Here is a 21,621-nt window from a genome sequence, read left to right on the forward strand (position 1 = left end):
TGACGAACTTAATTGTTAATTTTTTCCATTTTTGTAACTGTTGGCTCCTTTGTACAACTACTGGGTAGCGTCAGATTTACTTCTTCTTTACAAAGTGTAACAACCACTTCTGATTATTCTGTGTCCCAGATAATAGATTTTAAAGAGGCTAGTACTGTATTTCATCCAGTGGCTCTACTAGCCTACTCTTGGACTAACTGTCCCTGGCAGCCTCAGAAGAGAGAAACTGAAATCTGACTCCACTCTGTTCCTTACTAGCTCTCAGTGTGAGTGGAGCTGGCATTGAATCCAGTAGTTGTTAATAGTCTTGGTTTCAGATGTTCGTAGCTCGACAGACTGTATCTGCTTATTTGCCTCAGGCTGAAACCTTCGTTCTCCTTTTAAATTTCAACTAAAACAGATTTAAAAAATGAGGCAACAACCCTAAACCATCAAACCAAGGGTATTGATCCATGCCGATCATGCATATAGCAAGACACAGGGATTACCATGTATATTTCAGTTTAAGGTAACTGGGCTTGGAAAGTACCATTGCATGAACTGAAAGTTCTTTTTTATCACCGAGGGACCCCCTGATTTACTGGCAACACGGTCATTCCGTTAAAAAAAAAATAATTCAGATTTTTTACATAACAGTTTCTCCTGTGTTAAAATATTCTTGAAAGCATGCCAGCAGTTGGAAGTATTGCATAGTCATGTGCCAGCACTCAGATTGTGCCTTTGTCCCATTTGAATCACTAACACAGGCAGTCACAGAGTCAGATAAGGGGGGAAATTTGGCTTGAGCCTGCAGCCAAAGCAGCATGTGGAAGTACAGGAACAATGATGGGATATAGACCCACAGAGAGTAAAGACTGGTCTGTAAGAGATTTCTTATAGTTTGGAGGAGTAAAACCACCCTTGGTGTGTAAACTGTACTTTTATAAGTGCAGCTCGGAGTGCAGTTTAACTGACTGAAAATGTTACTTGCATTTTAAATACTTTTACACATGTGCTGTGACACTGAACAAAAAAATAATATTTGCAGTATGTACATTCAATAAATTATCCCTCTGATATTAAAAGGAAAAATATTGTGTGTTAAAATGATTAAAAGCTATGGGGTGGTGCAGAGCTACTCTTGCTCCATAGTGTAAATATTTTGGGGGGTTTTAAGTAGCATTTTCATATTCTTGTGCATGATAAGAGCAACCTGACAGGTCAATCAACCAACAGTTCAGTGTTTGGGCTGAGCATGTGCTGAGTTTGGGAACATGGAGCAACACCGTTCTAAAGATAGATGTCCCTTCTCTACCCCACAACACAACTGTTCAAAAATATGTGTATTTACTTGCCATTCCTAATTGTGAAAAGAAGGAGGAAAAAATGCTGGGAAATACCCACAAGAAAAGATATTATTGAACTTTATTTAAGAAACAGTGTCACAACATTTTCTTTTTGGTTCTAAAAGAGGTAGTATGCTAAGCTGGTTTGAGGGCTGAGGTGAAATTGAAAAGCTCAGTGTACAGACTTCTGAGAGGAAATGAGAGAGAAAAAGAAGAAGAAAATGAGTGCTGTAGCTGCATATTTCCAGGGTGTCACTAATTCACAGTTTTAAGGTATTTGTTTTACTTTGTTTCTGAAGGGTAACTGCATATGAAAATCATAGTTTCTATGGAGCTCAAGTTGGAGGCATCTGGTGCTTTCTTATGGTCATTGAATTGTTACAGAAATAGGTGTTGTTTTCAAAGGACAAATGTTGGAAAGCCGGATGATACAAAATGTTCCCCTTAATCACTCCATGGAGAATATTTGCACTGCAGGGGAAAAAAAGGATCAAATTTTGGAAACCACAAAATGAATTTAGGAAAGGACTCACCTCCGGACATGACATCAAGAAGCTTTTGTGTGAGGTTTTAGTACAGTATTAGTTCTAGTTTCTAGTTTATATGTATTCTCTCTGATTTTTATCTTTTTGTTTTTAGTCTGAATCTTCAGTTGAACATTTTGTGCTTGATAACTGTCAGAAAAGTAGACTGGGTAGGTAAATTTGCTCTTAAAGGGTTTTTGTATGAAACTGCTCTGGCCAACAATTTTATCTCTCTAAAACCACTTAATGTTTTACCATGAAAGGAGAAGTTATGCAAAACATCCAAGACTAATAATTCTCTTAACGGAAGTGGTACAACTCTGTCAGGAAATGGATCGTTTCTTGAAAGAGTGCGTGTAAGTGAAGACGTGATACTGATTCTAGGGTCCTGTTTCAGTATTAATTTCTCCACCGATTGTTTAGTTTTTCTTCAGTTACTGTACACTTTCAAAAGCTTAATAGTTAAAAATCCACATAGTTATAAAAGAGAAAAAAAAAATAAAAATACTTGTTATGTTACTCGGTTTCTGATGAGGAAAAGGAAAATGAATGCACGCTGTCCAGAGGGGAAAGAAAGCAGCACTATCCATTAAAACAGTAATAGGGGTTTATTTCACTTTCTGATCTGCTAAAGCTGCTTAAACTAGGCAGAGATGGAATTTCTAGTTAATAAAAAGAATTGACTTTTGGATCCTAATCCTCACTCACAATAATTTGATTTTTTTTTTCAAATTTTTTGGAAGAAACACAGAGGTTTTATGTTCTACATAATGTTGTCATTAAACCTCAGTTATACTGACTGCAGTGTGTTTGAACCCAAGATCCTTTTCAGAAGACTCACATGTGAATTCTCACTATTTTGAAAATTTACTGTAAACTTCGGAGAAGTGGACTTTAGAAAGGAAAAGCTAATCAAGGTGATCTGAAAGCTAGTGATAATGAAATTAAAAATTTTAACTCATCGTGGAGACGATGAGTACGTTCTGATAGTTGCAGAAGTTATGTCTGCTTTCCACCCCCAAAGAAGGAAGCATAACATGAGGGAAAAAGAGTTTAAATGGCAGAGCTTTAAACTGCATTGTAGTTCTTAAAGAGAGCCCATGGAAAAAAGAAGTAAGTGAAAAGAAGTGGCACATAAAATGGAGGGAGAAAGAAATTTTTTGAAAAGCGTAGATGAAAGCTGATAAGTTCATTTCCACAACTTGGCATATTTAAAAGATATTGCATCTGTTAAATTATCGCAGACCAAAAAGAGATTTATTGAAATGAACAGTATTGCAGAGGTTCCTTTTCCCTTTATCTTGAGAAAAGTTGTATGATTATTGACTTTGAACCTACTCTTTTAAATTAAAAAAGATAAGATGTTCACATGAATTGAAATAACAGAAGAGAAAATCCTGAAATAAATGGATAAATTAAGGGAAATATATTCTAGAGTCAGTTGGTGTTTCTCCTGGACTTTGAGAAGACCTTGGATCTTCACAGAAAGAAGTACAAAAAACTCCCATTAATTTCAAGTACTGTATCAGGTGACTGGAAGGCACCTCTTAACATAGTGTTTGACAGTGCAGTCCCTGAGTAAAGACCTCCATTTTTTTGCTTTGACTTTGCCATTTGCTGCTTTCATCTGATGACCCATAATGATTTAGTTACAAAAGCGAGTGAAGAATTGTTACCTTTTATCTCCTCCATGCTTATGTTGCATCTGCCCCTATTTCATAGGCGAACCCAGAATGTGAAGCACGAGCCCACCCCTCTTCAAAATATCCAGTAAAATATTTGCTGTAGATAGCCTGCTGTAGATAGAGGTTATGCACCAAGCAGTTGCAGTTCTTTCAGTAATCCATGCATGGTTTCATTTATTTCATTTTTCTTAGGCAGAGTGCTTCTAGGGGAAACCTAGGCTATTTAAATGTTAGAACACTCAGTTCCAATACACCTCTTTTCTAATATAAAGTGTTTGCTGTGACAGTCTTTCAAGAGGGTATCAAACCCCAGTTGGCCAGAAGGCATTTTACACTCCTTTTGTAAATTCCTTAGGATTTGCATTTTCTCTGAAGTGTTAGACTTCTATGTAAAGAAATGTCCCATTAAGCATTTTTCCTTTGGCTGTCCTTTATTAAATCTGGCTAAGAGTGAGGTTTGGCATCTTCCTCCTTACAGCATGTTATATTCAAACTTACTTTTCTGTTGTGACTGCTTGTTACTGTATTGATGGGGAACATGACAGCAGTGCAGATTATTGACATTGTAAATAACTCCATTAACACTGAGGTACTTCAAATCCCTCACCTCCCAGCATTTTCTGGTATTTTATAAAGATTTACACCAGTATCACATCTCCCTCCATTTTCAAAAGAAGATATTCCTGTTCAACCAGATTTTATTCTACCAAACCCACCATGTAATTGCAGAAACTCTGTTGTAAATTATTTGCTTCTCATTGGAACTGAGTGTTGCCTTCCTGCAACTCTAGTGAGATGCACCTTCAAATTGGAAGTCAAATGAGGGAAACTCCACAGATCCTTAGAATTACTTGTAATAAGCAGTGAAGTTAGTGTATGACTTTGACTATATTGCTTGTTCTCTGAGTAATAGTCTTGCTTTATCCCCAGCCAGCAGCCAAGCCCCACACAATCACTCACTCACTCCCCCACCAGTGGGATTCGGGAGAGAGTTGGAAGGGTAAAAGCCAGAAAACTCGTGGGTTGAGACAGTTTAATTGGGAAAGCAAATGCTGCACATGGAAGCAAAGAAAAACAAGGAATTAATTTACAGTTTCCCATGGGCGGGCAGGTGTTCAGCCATGTCCTGAAGAGCAGGGCCCCATCACGTGTAACAGTTACTTGGGAAGACAAACACCATCACTCCAAATGTCCCCTGTTCTTCCTTCTTCCTCCCACTTTATATGCTGTGCATGATGTCATCTGGTCTGGAATATCCCTTTGGTCAGTTTTGGTCAGCTGTCCCAGCTGTGTCTCCTCCCAACTTCCCATGCAGCCCCAACTTCTATGAAAAGCAGAAAAGGCCTTGGCTCTGTGTAAGCCCTGCTCAGCAATAACAAAAACATCTCTATTATCATCACTGTGTTCAGCACAAATCCAAAACACAGCCCCGTACTAGCCACTGTGAAGAAAATTAACTCTACCTCAGCCAGAACCGGCACAGTAACGTGTATCTACAATGTGGCCTTATGGTGTCTTCCCACAAAAGCATTTGGTTTTGGGGGTAGTGAGTTGTGAGGTGCTTGCCATAAGTCTTTAGATAAAAAATTGGTTAAACTGTTCCACTGTGAGACAGTATTTTTCTTTAGAAAACTCTGTGATTGAAGACAGTGGACAGGCGTGAGGTACTGGTTTGGTTTATACATAAGACAAAATAATTTCTTTTGGATAGCAAGTACCAAAACAACAGAATTATAAATCATTTGGGGTTGGACATGAACCCACTGCAGTCCTGGAGCACTATCCTTTGATGGATATATAGAGAGGAGATGAAGGGGATTTCTGAAAAAATATGAGTCCCTCACTGCTTTTGACAAACAGTGAGTGTTAATCCCTTTTTTAATCTTGTGTCTGAAGGCAGGCCAGAACCACGTTTTCTGTAGCCTTTTATGTACCCTTTCTGACTTTGGATAGGCCATGTAGAAGTAATCATGCCCTCTCCTAAGACAACAGTTGCCTAATCTTCCCAGTGCCTCTCTTTCTCTGCAGAAGTAAATGCCTTCTCACTCCACCCACACACCCCAGGAGAGCAGCCTTCCCCCCACTCCCTGCCTCTGCCACAGTAGCAGCAGCATCCATTTGTCTTCAATTACAGAGTTAAAGATGTTATTGTCACAATTGAAGGCGGTGCCGTGCATCTCACATCATCACTTGTCTCTTCCTTTTAGTGTTTTCACCTGTCTAGGTTGAATGTTCACAGTACAACCTCTTATATAGTTGAAGCTTTGGGCTACAATTTAATCTGGTTTGGCCCTATTGATCTGATTGTTCTGTTTGGTTTTGTAAACTTTATTCCTGTTGAGATTCCTGAAAGTGACTAATATAGAAATCATATACTCTTATTAAAACAGAGCCTTGTCTAGAATAACAATAAACCCAAAACATTTAAAGAAAGCCTGTCTGTCTTTCTTATTAATAGCCATACCATCCCATGTTTGTAGAGTGTTCCTTGCTAATCTTTAGTTATTTACTTTGGAGAGGCTTATCTCTTCTCTTTCTTGGTTGTTTGCTTGTCTTATATCTACCTATTAAGTCCACATATTCATGCAATAAGTATCCCGACAGTCAAGTCACCTACAATATTCATAAGTCATTTCAAAGAAGCAACAAATGTATTCTGATTTATTACAAAAAGATCTAATGAATTAATTTTAAGTGTTATTTTATGTGGTATTGAGGCTATTTTCAGCAAAAGTTTCAGTCTCTAATTGAAAACATACAGCTTTACCAAAAGGACAAGTGTTCAGTGCAGGTAAGGGATTACATCACACTGCAGTAGTGCTGAAGAGCCCTTGCTGTAGATGGGCAATCCTTTGTACTGAGCAAGATACAGACTCAGAACAAACAAGTGCCCCCCAAAATTTCTTGTTAATGTACTGTGATAAAAGCCCTTAGAACACAACTGAAAACTGGGAAAACTTTGACTTTTTCTCTGAGGCTGATAGTTACTATAAAGGTCAGAAATTGGTTGTTCACCAGAAATACATGTTTATTGGGTACAAAATGAGTGATCCATAAGCTTGGTATCCTCTCTATTCCTGTTTATTTTTAAGAAAGACATTTGAGATACTTGACTTCTATAGAGCTCATGAACCAAGATCGCTAAGTTAAATGCATTTCTGTTAATATTCTTAGCTATTTTTAATATACGTAGATTATATCCTACACAATGCCCGCTTATGTGCACTTTGTTTCACATATTTTCTTTTGTATACTTAGTAACCATGGAAAAGTCACATACAGATCATTCTATCCTTTGAACTATAAGATACTCAGTTTGGACTGTCTTTTATTTTGTTGATTTTATACAGTCTTGAAATAACTCTCTTTAACTGAGAACACTTTGTTTTATGTGATCAACCATGGAATGAATGCATATATATTATATATATGTACACACTTTTTTTTTTGCCTAGAATTTGAAACCAAGTACTGATTACAATATTTTCCATCTTCAAAAGGAGTGGAAAATATTGTGTAATATTTTCCAAACTGAAGCTGGATCTACTCAGAATGATTGGTTTTTAAACTTTCCACTAAAGGGGGGGGAAAGCATTTTTATTATTTGATGCAAAGGACACAGATTTCCTTATTTTTATATATGGTTTCATATTTTTTTACATCCCTTCTGGTAAACTATATCTTTGATGTCAAGCAAGAAAGTCTCACTTCTTTCCAGCCTTATATTTTCACACTCCAGTAAACTTACATTATTTCTGACAATTTTCCCATGAACACAATGATTGTATATCTCATATATCTGCAGTTTGAAGTGCCTAATAGATTAAAAATTAGCCTTGTATACCAAACTTTCTAGTCAAAGTCAGTTAATTTACAAAGACAAGTAGTATGAGAATAGAGAAGAAATTTCCACTAGGGAAATCTGTCAGTAGAGAATGGAGTTTTAAAGTCAGTTGCTTCCATCATCTCTTCAAATGTTTTAGTAGTAGTAACTATTTTTTTTAATACCAGTCTTCTACTGCTCCATCAGTCTGACTGGAAATCATAGCAGTTTCTAGTAACTGATGCCTATTCATCTTCCTTTTAACTGATCAAAATTCTCTCTCTTCAATGTGTAATGAGAAACACCTCAATCGTGTATTCAAATTAAAATGTTCTTCTATCTTTGCATATTATTAAAAATACTCCCTGATAGTTATGATATAGCAATGTATCATACAACATACCTTGCTCTATATGATTTTGTTTGGTTTTATTTCCAAGTAGCTGAACAATTATCAGTTTTGTATATTTATTCTTTTTCCATTCAGAAATGCTGATCCTAAATACTCCATTTTCAAAATTCTAGATGGTCCCAAAAGTGCACCTTCATACTAATTATATTAGAAGAGAAACTAGGTAAATAGGCCTAGGTTTGAACCAAATTCACTGGTCCCTTTCTTCCACAATCAAAACCTCATACATTTGACTAATCTTTTGGAGACAAACCCCACAGCTTTTCTGAGTTCAGTTTTTGCAAATGTGAATGCTCTATTTTAATGGTACATTTACACTTGGAGCATGTTAATGCAGGCTGCTGAGTGCTTTAAATCTGTCTTGTCTTTTTTCACTGCATATATGGTGTAGTCTGACCCTTTTTTGGGAGAAGATATTGCTGGAAATAGCTAATTAACTTTATTTGGAACACCCTTGTAAGAGGCTTGTCTCAAAAGGAAATGTATGTATGGGATTAGGATTAAAGGAATTTGTAGATTGCATTCTAATATGAAGATAGTTTAGTTACTTTTAAATATATTAGCTTTGGAACTGGAATCCTAGTGAAAGAATCCATGCAAAATTCTTAGCATTTGCATCTAGACAGTTTTCCAAGTAAATTAATTTAGGAGGTAGCTACTATATGATATGCTGCAAACTGGAGTTATATGGGATAAAGTCCACTTGGCTATCAGTTTTCACATTAACTTCTACAGACAGAGAAATCACCTTTAGCTTCAAAGGTTCTGTACCAGAGGTCATGAAATGCTGGAAGGATAAACCAGCTAGGTTTTGTCAATGTTTTCTCTGCTGCTGAGCTCTTTCTTAGGTATGTATTATTCATCACTGTCAGAGTTAGGATATGGGGCTTTATGTAGCTTTAATTCAATCTTCTGAAGAATACTGTTTTAATAATATTTTTAATTATTTGGATTTTATGCATATACTAATGATAATATGAAACTGTTCAGGCACTATGATGTAATGTAAAATGAAAATCTATTTTAGAGAAGGAGGAAAATTCAGCCAGGTCAAAAGCTATTGCTCAAACAAGCCAAGAGTCTTTTCCTATTTGAAAACAAAATAAAGCAAAACTTAGCACACTCTCCATACTTCGGATATATAATGAGTTATGTGAAAAAAAATCCAAGAACAAAAGTGGTTGCTCTTAAAGCACCTCAAATAAGAGAAATATCATAGAACTGTTTGGGTTGGAAGGGACCTTAAAGATCATCTAGTTCCAATCCCTCTTCCGTAGATAGGAACACCTTGTGCTAGACCAGGTTGATCGAAGTTCCATCTAACCCAACCTTGAACACTTCCAGAGGTGGGGCAACCACAACTCTTCTGGGCAACCTGTGTCAGTGCCTCACCACACCGCCCTCTCAGGAAAGAATTTCTTCCTAATATTTAACCTAACCCTACTCTCTTTCAGTTTAAAGACACTACCCCTTGTCCTATCAAATGCTAAATGTGGGATATGGAGTTTTAAGGTACATTATTACAATTGCCTGTGTGTCATGTATACAGAAACCAGGAAAAAGGATCAATAGCTGCTGAACAGACAAAACAGACAAAACCAGGGCTACAACTTTTTTCAAAAGTGTATGGTTCATCAGTACTAGTTATAACTTATTTTATATCAAGGTTGTTAGCTTGTTCCATACACATGTTTATAAAAAGCATGTGTATTGCTTATATCTTTGTCTGTCTTTGTGCTAACTTTTCTGTCACATCTTTCTGTACGTAGGTCTGCATATAATATATGGCTTGTACACAAACACTTATGCAGCTGAAGTACAATATAGCAAATGTTTAAGCACTTAATCTGTCCTTGAACTGAATAGGACTAATTATCTACTTTTCTCTGTTACTTATATTCATAGAAGTACTATAGGTTTGAGTCCTTAAACTGTAAGCTCTGAGGCAAGGTTTTATGCATACTACTTCTACCATATCTGGAAATAAAACTCTAAAAAAGAATAGTAGGAAGAGCTTAAATTTTTTGTTCTGTGTAGCTTCTATACAAAATATGGGCTCAGCTCTTGAATTTGAGCACACCAAGATATACCAATCACTGTAGCTTATTTATATTTAAAAAATATAAAATGGGGTGGCAAATACATAAGACATTTTCAACCCTTACTTTCTTATTGTTTAGTAGTGAAAATCAAAATTATGACATTAACATTTCTTTCGAGCGAGCTAACTAATGCTGCAGCATTATGAGTCATCTTTTAACACCAAACTGCTTTTTAAAGAAATGTTTTAATGGTGATAGAAGGTTTGAGGGTGATAGACATACAGGTCTTACTCTACCCATGGAACATATGGAAAAGCAGTAAAAGTTCAGGATTAATTCTTTCAGTGAGAAAGGTGAACTGTATTTTTTCAACATCTTGAGTTCTTTGCTGCTACTGCTCGTGAGTGCAGCGGTTTGAGGTATTCACTCTGTCGTTGTAAATGCATGGATCACAGTGATGTATTGTATATAATTATATAAGGCACTGAATGGCTACAGAGTGGCAGCATTTAGTAAACCAATACCTGATCTAGTCTGTATCCAGAAACTTAGATGAGAAGTTCTTTGTCTGACCTATGCAAGGACCCAAGCCTAGCAGAGCCCCTGAACTGCTCCCTTGCACTTGCTGCACAACCATGGTGCTGCTAGCACCAGTGGTGACACTCTGAGGTCAGACTCAGAGTGAGTCTGTGACAGACTGACTACATCGGAACCACCCACATTCTGCGGGGTCAGACTGTCCAGGATAATTCAAAAAGGGCCCGTATCCTTTCCCTCAATTCAAAACTGCTTTTCATCATGCTGCTCTACTCAGTGATGGTCAAACAGGCCCTGAGCTCCTGCAGATAGAGTGCAAATGTACCTGCAGGTGCCTGGCTGCACCAAACAGAGCATCAAGGGCAGTTTCCGAGTCATCATGACATTTAATTGCTGTAAAATACCATAGTTGTCAGGTATGTAGTAATGAAAACATAGTAGTGCAGCCATAACTTGTCCATATCTTGGAGCCTTTCAAGTTGGAATGGGTGGTGCAGAACAAAGCTGTCCAGATATACTTCATGCAGATTAACATTTATTACATGGGCAGTGTGGATGCTCCAAGACAAAATAGCAGTCCAAATGCATAACATTTGCTATTACATAGCAGAGTTGCTAACAGAATTTACCTACACCCACTTCTGGAAGTTCCACTGAGGTATTCTTGCAGATCCTGCCACTAATTCACCTGATTAGCCAAATAGCACTGCTTAAACCGGGAGGTTCATCAGGAAAATTATGCTCAGTCCTTCTGAGCTGTTCACAGTACTTCTTGGTCTAAGAGCTGAAGGAAGCAATGGAACAACAAAAGTCATTATCTCTTCACCTCAGGTATGTGTGGAGGCAGAGATGTTTGTTCTTGGTAGTGTTTGGAGAGGTCCAATTCACTGGAGGTTCCCCAGACACAACCTACTGAGACATATTTCAAGGACTGTAACTTTGTGTAAATACATAGGCTGCAATAATTTCTTTAGTGACCATAGCCAAAAAGAATTGCTTGGTGAACGGTGATGGGTGCGGTGACTAGCACCTGCTGGCAGATGTGAACCCAAAAGAAATGGCATAATCATAGAGGTAGCCTGAATGACTTGACAGGAAAACATGACACACTTTTAGGAGCATGGTACTATTTTTACGGTGTGTAGATAGCACAACATCACTTACCTGCTCGCGTCCAGATGGAATTCCTTGGAAGGAATGAGCACCCCATCAGCTGTGTGACTGTGCATGACGTGACTGGGTGTAACCTAGGCGGCAACATACATTCTTATCAAAATAAGCACCTGTGGCTGCTGCCTTGCCAACAAAGCAGTACAAGTCACTCTACTTTGTCCTATGGACTTCCACTTTCTTTTGTCCTGAGTAAGAGTGGAAAGAAAAATTTTCCTCACTTTGGAAATTTTTATCTAGCCAATACCCATCACCTTGGCTGTTTTGTGCAGTGTGCTGGCAGCTGGCCAGTGCTGCCACAGGGGCAGGGGAGAGGTTGGCACTGATGTCCTCCAGGCAAGGTCCCCAAGTATCCTTGAGCTGTCTCAGTGCCAGAAGAGGCTGAGACAGAGAACTGATAGCTGGACCAAGCCCAGAGAATTGTGGAGAAGTTCCAAAGGTCTTCTGTAACTCAGTGTAGATTGGGAAACTATATTTAAATACTGCCCTCATGCCCTCACGTTTTTTTTTTCAATTTCTTGAAGTTGAATAAGCACATCTTGTCATCTTATATGAAAACAAGCTCTACTGGATCATTTGCTGTCTCTTCTTATTGCAGCTGCTGAGTATTCCTGTCAGCAAAGTCAAAGGTATGGAAGTAGCAGTTTTAAATCTCGATGAAGTCCTTAGGTGTGTATCTTACTGAAGGTGCATGTAAATGAGGTGGCTGTTTGAAAACTTGTTGGTCACGTGTTTTTGTAAGGTGATGAGGCAGGAATGTAGGTATTAGGATATGATTCAAGGAGTTGGAAGGGAGTGTGAAGTCATGAGGCCTAATCCTTTGCAGGATGAAAAAGCTTAAACTGCTGGGATCTTGCATGGGTTGTGCCCATGCAAGGGCAGGGCCGTGGTGTGAACTGTTCTCTAGTCTCTGCCCATATTTCTCCACTGGAGAAATAATTTATTTTGTCCCAGAGTAGAAGCTGAGTGTAGAATAATACCAGTGCAGCGGTCATACTAACATGCAGTGCTCTCTGAAAGGACTGCTTTGAAACTGGTGATGGGTTTCTGTTTTTTGTTCTGTTATTTTACCAAGAGAAACTAAACACTGTATGTCTTTTTTGCAAGTAAACAAGATTGCATCAAAGATACATTGATTCTGTCATCAGTTTCTCATCCTGACATAGTCTGCAGGATCTTGAGTATGGGCTAGCTGCCTTAAGCAGCAGACAGAACACTAATGGAAGCTAATTTAAATTTCTATTTGCAGTCCTCAAAGGTGCATAAACTTCAAAGGTAAATTCCCTGTATTTCAAATGTAAAGTTAAATCATAATTTGCTGGATGAAGCGCTGTCTGAAAATACACAAAGCATACCCCTTTTGGAATGATACACAGAGAACTTCTGTCCTTTGAAGTGATTCATAGCAGATGCAAAGAAAATGGATCATTAATTGATTCTTCAAATAAAAGATCACAAGTGTAACTGAGAGACTCTGTTGGAAAATCAAATGGACTAAATTTTCAGAGAAGTCTATGCTTTACACAGAAGTCTCCTGGCAGAATTTCAGATCAGCTTGATGATTAAACAGCAGGTCATTTAAAGTGTGTTTACGCTAACAAGTCTCTGTAACCATATTCATACTAGGGCAAGGCATAGTACACAAAGCGTTTGTTAGATTATAATTAGTTTAGATTACTTTCCATTATGTATCAGTAAAGGCAGCCCATGGGCTGGCTCATATTTCAGTTACCCTGCTGTTTCTGGTCATGAGGAATAGCTTTGTGTAAGGTATCTGCATGATAATATCTAAAAAAACCTGCCCAGCAGTGTGCAAGTGACCCTTGCACTTTCTTGGCCATTGAACCCATACATGCCACCACCCATTCTTATTATCAAACTTTAAACTGAAAATAGGACAAAAGTGATATAAGCAATGCAAGATTGTATTTCATAAGTGTTTGGGCTCCTTGCAAGCAAGTCACTGCATTAAACCATATTCTTATTGGTGTATCAGTACCACTGGAGAAACAGGCCCGTAATCTCTGACACTAGAAACTGGTGTTAACTACTTTGCAGTCTTCAAACCTACTTGTTTATTACTTTTACTGATGGTACTTTTTACAGGCAGTGTATTCTTGGGTGATCCATTTTTGAAACCACAGAAATACTATGTTTTTAGCTTTATTTCATTAATTAACTTGACATGTAAAGGCGAAGCAATCACGCTGACACTTCTGAAGGATGTTTTAATCCTTTGTGTTATTATGTAATTTTTTGATTCATTTTTATCTGGTGTGGTTTAGCACAGCAGTACGGACCCACCCACTGCATCTCAAAGTGTAATCTTTCTGACACTTAAATGACATTTTTTCATTTTCTTGTGTAATGAATAATTTACAATGTGGGCCTGTAACGAATCTATGTTCGTATTTAAATATCTGCAAAATTTACAGATTCACTTTTTCATGTTGAAAGCTCTAAGGTAATATAAAATGTTTCACTTACTGCACTTCCTTCTTTTTCTCTAAAGAGATTATGTTCTGCAGATTGTAAAAATGGTTTATAAACTGTAGCTCAGTCAACAATTCAATGTAAAGATACATTACTTTGCAAGGCTAGTTGGTGGTTCCACTGTCAAAAATTAAGGAGAAAATAATTAGAAAAAATATGCTTCAGACAAGCCTGTCTGTAATATTAAAAGGGGAGAGATATACATATTTATATTTATGTATATGTACACACACGTGAGTATAGGTAGGTTCGGAGAAGTATAAATCTTACAAATCTGGGAAACCATTTGTGAATTTATTGTGTGTTATGATTTCTGAAGTTAGATTATTTTGTCTCAGACTGGAAACAGGAAAAGCTCATTTAAGATTGAAAACTGAGAACTTAAGGTACAACTGAGAGACACATCAAGTATATAAATAAAAAAGAGCTAGTGAGAGGAGAGAAAGCATCTAAACTCCCATATTGCTGAGGGCACAGTCAGATAAACCAAGGAAGGAAGTGCTATGAAGGTCAGCCCAACTTGGAGTTATGGAGACAGAGATCTGAGCTTAGGGAGAAAAAACTGCAGAGATAAAGGCACACTGTAGACAACAGAAAAGCGAGGAAACAAGAAATAGCCTGGGACATGCGGAGAGGCTATTCTGTCCATCATACAAGTCATCTGAAAGGCAGGGCAGCTTCTTTATTAAATCCTGTCTGGAATTACATTTTTCTTGCTTCATGTTGGGTTTCAGATTATTTGACAAAGGTGGATGGTATTGGTCACTTTTTCCAAGCATCACTTCGCATTTTTAACTCTTAACTTGATGTGCAGTAACTAACTTTGTTTTCATACAGGGCTTGGAGATAGGAAGTTGTGAATCTCTTAAGTTATATGACAGGCAAGGTGTCATGGTTTAGGAATGGTATTCCCCAATTTAGCACTCCCACTAAAAAGAAGTACTCCCACTCTCTCCCTCTGGTGAGAGACACAAAAGACAGGGATCGCGGGTTGAGATAAGAACAGTTTATGGAAATAGCAATGAGGTAAGAAAACGAACAGAATAGCAACAATATTAAAAATAAAAACATACAAAAATAGGGTGATTCACATGCAAAAATACCCACCGAAGACCCTAGGCAACAATGAACAACGGTCCCCATGCTTTTGTTCCACCCAAAGCCACACTCTCCATACCAGCAGCGAGAGTCCCTTATTTCCACTCCCTGGTGATGTCATGGGTGGTACAGAATAGCAACCTATACACACCCACATGGCTTCATCCCATCACCTCTACTGTGAAAAAATTAACTCTGTCCTGACTGAAATCAGGACACAAGGATACGCCTCCTAAGAGCAGCAGGGTTTTTAACAGGATAAAGTAACATTCCTCTCAACATGCCTCTTTCCTTTCATGAGTTATGGGATTCAGGGTAAATAGAGCATATTTTTTACAATTAGTTATGAAGATGAGGCTTAGAACCAGTCCCATTCTAGTCACCTCAGCAAAGATCAGCACTTTATTACACTCAGTCACCTGTACTCAGCTAGGGCTCTGAGAACAGCATGTAGAAATGCTTAATGACTTAGAGCTTCACATGGCAACAAGGGATCACAATTTCAAATAAAAAATATTCACCCTCTAAATCTGGCTTTCCTGAAAATTGTTGTTGTCTGGGTAGTGGGATATTTTGGAAATCAGATGGGCCAAATTAATCAGGTAGTGTGTATTCACTTAACTCTACTGGAGTGATGCTGCAGAGATACATACTGAATGATGTCAACCAACAATTTTATTTTACTTATTAAAGCCATACTCAAGATCCGTTTAGAACTTTTACCAAAGCTTGTACATATCTGTACTTCCTGACTGCCACTACAATGCAAAGAAAAGTTTTTTCTTGAATGTATATATATATATAGCTTTTTAATATAATGTCATTTCAATACAATATTGCTTCTGACAAATGGATTCATTATTCTGAACTACTGATCTGGCATAAGCCATACTACCATCAGTGTCTGATCATACAGCTCCTTACATTATTCTCATCTCTTTCCAGCTTTGAAGTTTCATCATCCTTGTCAAGATCTGGAAGTGCAGCTCAGGATATAGTAGTGTCCACAAATCAGTAGTGGGTAAGTGCCATCTTAATGTCTCAAATAGCAATATATTTTAATATTTATTCATTTAAGTTCAGTAAATAAACTCAAGATACACATGAAATACATTATCTTCATGTAAACCTCTAAAAAAAAAAGCACTTATTGTGCTTCTAATGTGGAACCAAAAGGTTCTTCATGAGCGAAATTAATACTTCAGTGCTACGAAGCTTTGCAATGTTGGTTGTTGGTGTTGTAAGTCAGTGAGTCTGATGTGAGCAACACGACTGAAAACAAGGTCTTTTTTCAGACTGGTGCTTTAAGTATGAACTTTATTGTTATGCAGACAGTAAGCAACCTGCTTCCCAAATGCTGTTTACCCAGGATTCTATCTGGTATGCTTTAGAGGTTCATTCCATTAAAGGCAACACACTGGAAAGCCAAATCTTAGGGTCCCTTTGTGGAGGGACACATAGGATACCCTCAGGCACAACAGTCATTTTATATGCACTCTCATTTTATATGCACTCTCAGGATCTTTTCTTTTAAGGCCTTTTTAACACTTATCCTCCATGTTGTCTTTATTTGTATCATGATCCAGCATATCCCCATGAGATAACTGGTAGTTTCAGATAATTATAAGTATCTCAGAAGAAAATTAAAGGAATTGAAAAACCTCTGCCAAGGCACAGACCCTGATAACTGATTAACCACTGTATCAGGCTGTTTAGTTAGAGTGCTGCTTGGGGCCCCCATGAAGCCAGTCTCTACACTTCATTAGGCATCCTGATGGCACAAGAAGGAAAAGATACTTTAAGACCCAGGTTATCTTGGTGCTTCTCCCTAGTCATTCCAAACACACCATAGTCATGATAGCTGCAGGATTTTTCAGGAAGTTCTAGAGCTGGTTGGGGAATCTAAACCTGACACAGAGAAATAAAAATATAGAAAAATCTAAACCTAGCATAGAGAAATAGCATACTGCATAGAAACCAGCCATTCCTGGGCAAGTCTTGTAGGAAAAGCTAGGTTTTACTATGAACATCTAACAGTTTTTATTATCTACCCAAATTTAGCAAATAATAAACAGGAATAACAGCATAATCTATTACTGATATTATACAGTAAATAGTGATTTAAAGTTATAACTCAGAATGTTAATCCTATTGAGTTTTCCCCATTATTACATAAAATTACATAAAATTGCATAAAATAATATCTCGTATTGACCTCATAAGTCACCAGGGTGCCTGTAACAAATGTGGATAGTGCCTTCCTAAATCTTTGTTCACGAAGCCCAGCCATGATATGACATGACATAAAATCACCGCAGGAAGGTGAGTTTTGTTTCAATCTGCTCTTATACAAAGTTAATGTTTAAATTATTCACTTTCTAACAAGTCATCAACAATATATGTTTATTCTCAAGTAGGAGCAAGAGGCCCAAGTGCTTCTGTAAAGTAGCTACAGCCAACATTTCGGCATGACTGATGTTCATAGCTTGTTAGCCACTTGCTGTCATATCAGCCAAAAACTTTCAGGGCCCTAAATGTTTGCTGATAAAATCTTGTAGGTACTTCCATTTCTGCTACTGGGCACATACTTCATGAATCAGGCTTTCCCAAGACCAGAACAGAGCATGTGTGACAAAATACCTAGCTAAAGGCAGCTTTTGTTCCAAACTAGTTTCCCAAGTTTCAGACTGTCTTTCAAGTCTAAGTAAGCCAGTAGTTCATCAGTAGCAGGCCATCAATCCTGTAGATGATTTAGATGGCTTTAAAGATGGTCAGAAAGAAAGAAAAGTGATCTGAAAGAATCTAACAAACACATCTGGAATTTTTTATTAGGATCATTCTATTTAGTTTGAAACCTCTTGAATGAGTCATTCCAGACTGGTGTTAGAAATTCTCTTTACAGTAAGAATTATATCTCTTAAACTAACATTTACAGACCTGGATTAGTGCTCAGCAACATCTCTAAATCCAATTTCTTGTTATCTTTAAAGTGTGTGTTTGGAATTGTTTGTGATTTTGTCATGAAGATTTTTGTGCAGCATACAGAATGGTAATGTAAAGTAGCGAAGCAGAGAAGAGTTAGAAAGTTATAAGTTAGAACTCAGAAAAAAAACCCTAGTGTTTTGTTTCGGCTGACAATGTTATATAAAAATTTCAGAATACCCAACCTAACCTCTCTGAATTCTGAAAGCTTTGGGAAAAGCTTTGGGCAAGTTTTGGACTGACTAGGATGAAAGTACAATTTCAGTCAAAACATATCACTGCTCTTCAAGTTAATTAAGGAATGATCACTCAGAGGTTATGAGTTTTCACAATATTCCACTCCACTGTGAGAGTGAAACTTTGTACCATAATAGGTATAGCACAAAAACTGTGGACCTTTAACAGAAAAGTTAACTTTTGCTAGAAGGTTGTAACAGCTCATTATACATTAATTTACTAGCATCTTTTAAAAAGAGCAGCACCACTTCTATTGTATTTGTTACTTCTTATGAATGACATCGAGAATGGCTTCTTCTGAATTAAAGGAAAACTTGGAGGTTGGTAATTCGAATACTTGGAGGATAGTTCAGTTTCTTTACCTAAAAGTGACCAAGGTTAAAATCTTAAGCAGACAACTTATTATTTTACCCTGATTTAACTCTTAGTTTTTCCTAATAATGATGTAATAAATCCTTTTTAGTTATTAGGTAGTTTAGTTGAGAAAAAAACCTGTCTGGATTGCAGAAAAAAAGACATTTAAAATCTTTAAAGATGTAAAAAGAGACAGATATTGCCTGTAATTAGGGTACTTACTTCTTTGCCTACTCCAGATTGTATGACAAGTGACTTAAACATCTATATGTCTGCTTTCTCAGTGGAAAAATAGCCATGGGAGTATTCACTTCTACATAATTAATATTTGAGAAGCATAATACCTGTGGAATGTACTACAATGACATTTTGTGAATATAGTTCTCTCTTTACTGCAAGGTTGCCTTGCTAATTGTCTAAAAGCATTTTGATTAGAAAAATAATATTACAGATTATAGCTTGGTAGGTAAATCCACTTGTGCTTTTGGAATTTTAAAGTTACAATGAATTTTGAAAAAATGAATACTCTAGAAAATGAATATTTATCAGGAAAGAAAGAAATCTGTTTCTTACATTACAGGCCAGCAAAATTTTGCGTTTTATCCAAAATGTTAAAAAGCATGTCTCCAGCTAATTTATTGAAAGATTCCATTTATACGTAGTCATAAAGTGTCAGTGAGATAACCTTTTGACTTGGAACTGCCTTTTGAGTTATGACTTAGAATTTCCCAGTGATAATGGCTTTGGTGAAACACGAGGAGGAAGCTTAAGCTAAGTTCTCCAGAAAATCAACATTTAAGATGTCAAAAAAAAAAGTGCTTTGTGTTTAAATTTATAATTATCTTTCTGTTAAGGATGAAGAGATGCTTTTGACAGGAGGCTTGAAATCTCTCCTTCCCCATGTGTTAAGAAGAATAATTCGATTAAACAGACTCAATATTAGTAATACTTCAGGAATGGCAGAAGGTAAGTAAACCTAACTGCTCTACGTGGAAAAGTGGTTCCATTTTAGATTCATAACTATATGTTTTCTTTTTATTGTTTGTGAAGGAATGTAGAAATATCAAAAGCAATAAAATAAAACAAAAGAAAATGTTAAGTTGATAAATATTAAATTGAAAATGTTAAGTTCTTGGGTGTTTTTGAAATCACATTGTAAACAACAGACAGTGGTTTTTAGACAGAAAGCTACATCAGAGGAAATGTACCATTGTACCTGAATAACATCCATGGACTTCATTTGCAGTCTTCAGCTCCCAGTTGTGTCATTGAGAAATTATGGATGCAGGAAATACTTGGCAAATCTTTAACCAAATCTGGTTTTTTTTCATGCTGTTATCACATGTGTAGAATGACCTACTGTGTTCTTTACAGAGACTTTGCTTTACTTAAGGCATCAGATATGCTTTGGGGAAGAATTTGAGATATATAGTTACAGCAGTGGTTTTCTGCTTCATTTGTTGCAAAGGTGGAAATTACTGACTAAGCAAAAATGGGAATTATAAGGGAGAGGGAAAAATTAGTGTTATACTCAGATAACTGAATGCATTCTGGAAGATCAGTTTTTGTCTTGCCTCTCATAGCTGGACTTCTACAGAAGCAGAGAAGTCTGTCATTGTTCTGATCAACTTTAAAATGTAACAACTAAAAATACTGTGGCAAATAGCTGATCAGCAAAGCTGTGTGTAGTAGCATTACTATAATATAAGAATGTTAAAGGTCATTTTCTAGATCATAGTGAGTCTTGAAATTGTGTTTTTCTTTTCCATCAGAACATAAGTTGAAAAATAATAACAAAAAACATGTTATAATGTTAATAATCTGGAGTTTGCCCCAGCTGAATTTTTAACTGCATGTATTGCTGCAGTAAATTCAAATGTATTGGTTCTAACATTTCGAAAAAGTATTGTTGACATACAAAATGAGTTTTTGAGCATACAGCTTCATTATACAAAGACTAAAAGAACTATTGGAACACTTAAGTAATTGGAATTTCTCAGAATCCTTAAAATTGTCTTATGTTGTTGTTATGATACACAAGTAAACCAATTATTTCTTGCTGTCCTCATTGTCATTCACCAGAGAAGTTAAAAGCTCTTTCTGAACTTCTCTGAACTAGGACATGAGTGTGTTGCATTAATGCCTGGGTTGATCAGCACATCCAGTTTCACTACTGTTGCTTGTGAATGCATTCATAATGATGGCTCCATAATGCAAGTGAATATGTGACAAGATAAAGGAAGGAAAAAGTATTTTTTCATCGATACAAAAAAAGCAAGGGTAGCTATTGGGAGCAGCAGTAAAATTCTCAAAATGTTATAATGAAGTTTCCTGAGTTTATCCAATATTTTCCTGCAGATTCAGTCTGTCAGCTATAACTAGTATGGTAAATTCAGCGTTGTCTGAGTTGAATGCACTGAATAAAACCATAATTTTAAGAATTCATGACTATCACTAGCAAAGTAGAAAGTGCCTGCGGATTTCTTATTGATGGTAGGGAATGAAGTTGAGGGGTAACCGAATGTAGTGTTTTATTCAGTGATAAATTTAGTATGTTTATTTAACAAAAATATTTTTCTGTGTTTAGCAAGAAACTCTTTCTGTATTTAGTAACTTCTACCAGTAATAAAATGAATTTTTGTGCTGAGTACACCCAAGAGAGCAGTTTGTGGGCAAATTCAGTATGCAAATACATGTTCACCTCAGCCTTTGCTTTGCATTTTTCCACCAGGAATGGAATTTCGTCTTTGGATTTCTTTGTTAACTTTGGTCAAGAGTAAGATTTGGCTGATTTCCTACAGCCTTTGAAGGCAGATCATTGATTTAAAGATTGAATGACAGGTTAATGCAGTATTTAAGAAAGCGAGTGCATCTATGCAGCCTCCTACTCACCTGACTGATATCAGACAGTAATGGTAATGACTTTTCAAGAAAGTATC

At 36.9% G+C, this 21,621-nt stretch overlaps 1 protein-coding gene across 2 annotated transcripts in view; it reads left to right on the top strand.

Annotated features, from left to right (window-relative positions):
• DGLUCY (D-glutamate cyclase) overlaps window positions 1-21,621 on the top strand; it is a 46,670-nt gene that overhangs the window by 1,723 nt on the left and 23,326 nt on the right. Inside the window, exons 2-3 of one of the 2 annotated variants that reach the window (XM_032690042.1) lie at window positions 16,055-16,130; window positions 19,537-19,648. In XM_032690042.1, coding sequence (XP_032545933.1) covers window positions 19,546-19,648 — 103 coding nt within the window. In that variant the 5' untranslated portion in view covers window positions 16,055-16,130; window positions 19,537-19,545. Of the gene's footprint in view, window positions 1-16,054; window positions 16,131-18,560; window positions 18,649-19,536; window positions 19,649-21,621 lie in introns of those variants that run through there. The other variant, XM_032690041.1, reaches the window with a different exon arrangement.

Source organism: Chiroxiphia lanceolata, chromosome 6 (assembly GCF_009829145.1).
Source record: "Chiroxiphia lanceolata isolate bChiLan1 chromosome 6, bChiLan1.pri, whole genome shotgun sequence".
Classification (NCBI taxonomy): domain Eukaryota; kingdom Metazoa; phylum Chordata; class Aves; order Passeriformes; family Pipridae; genus Chiroxiphia; species Chiroxiphia lanceolata.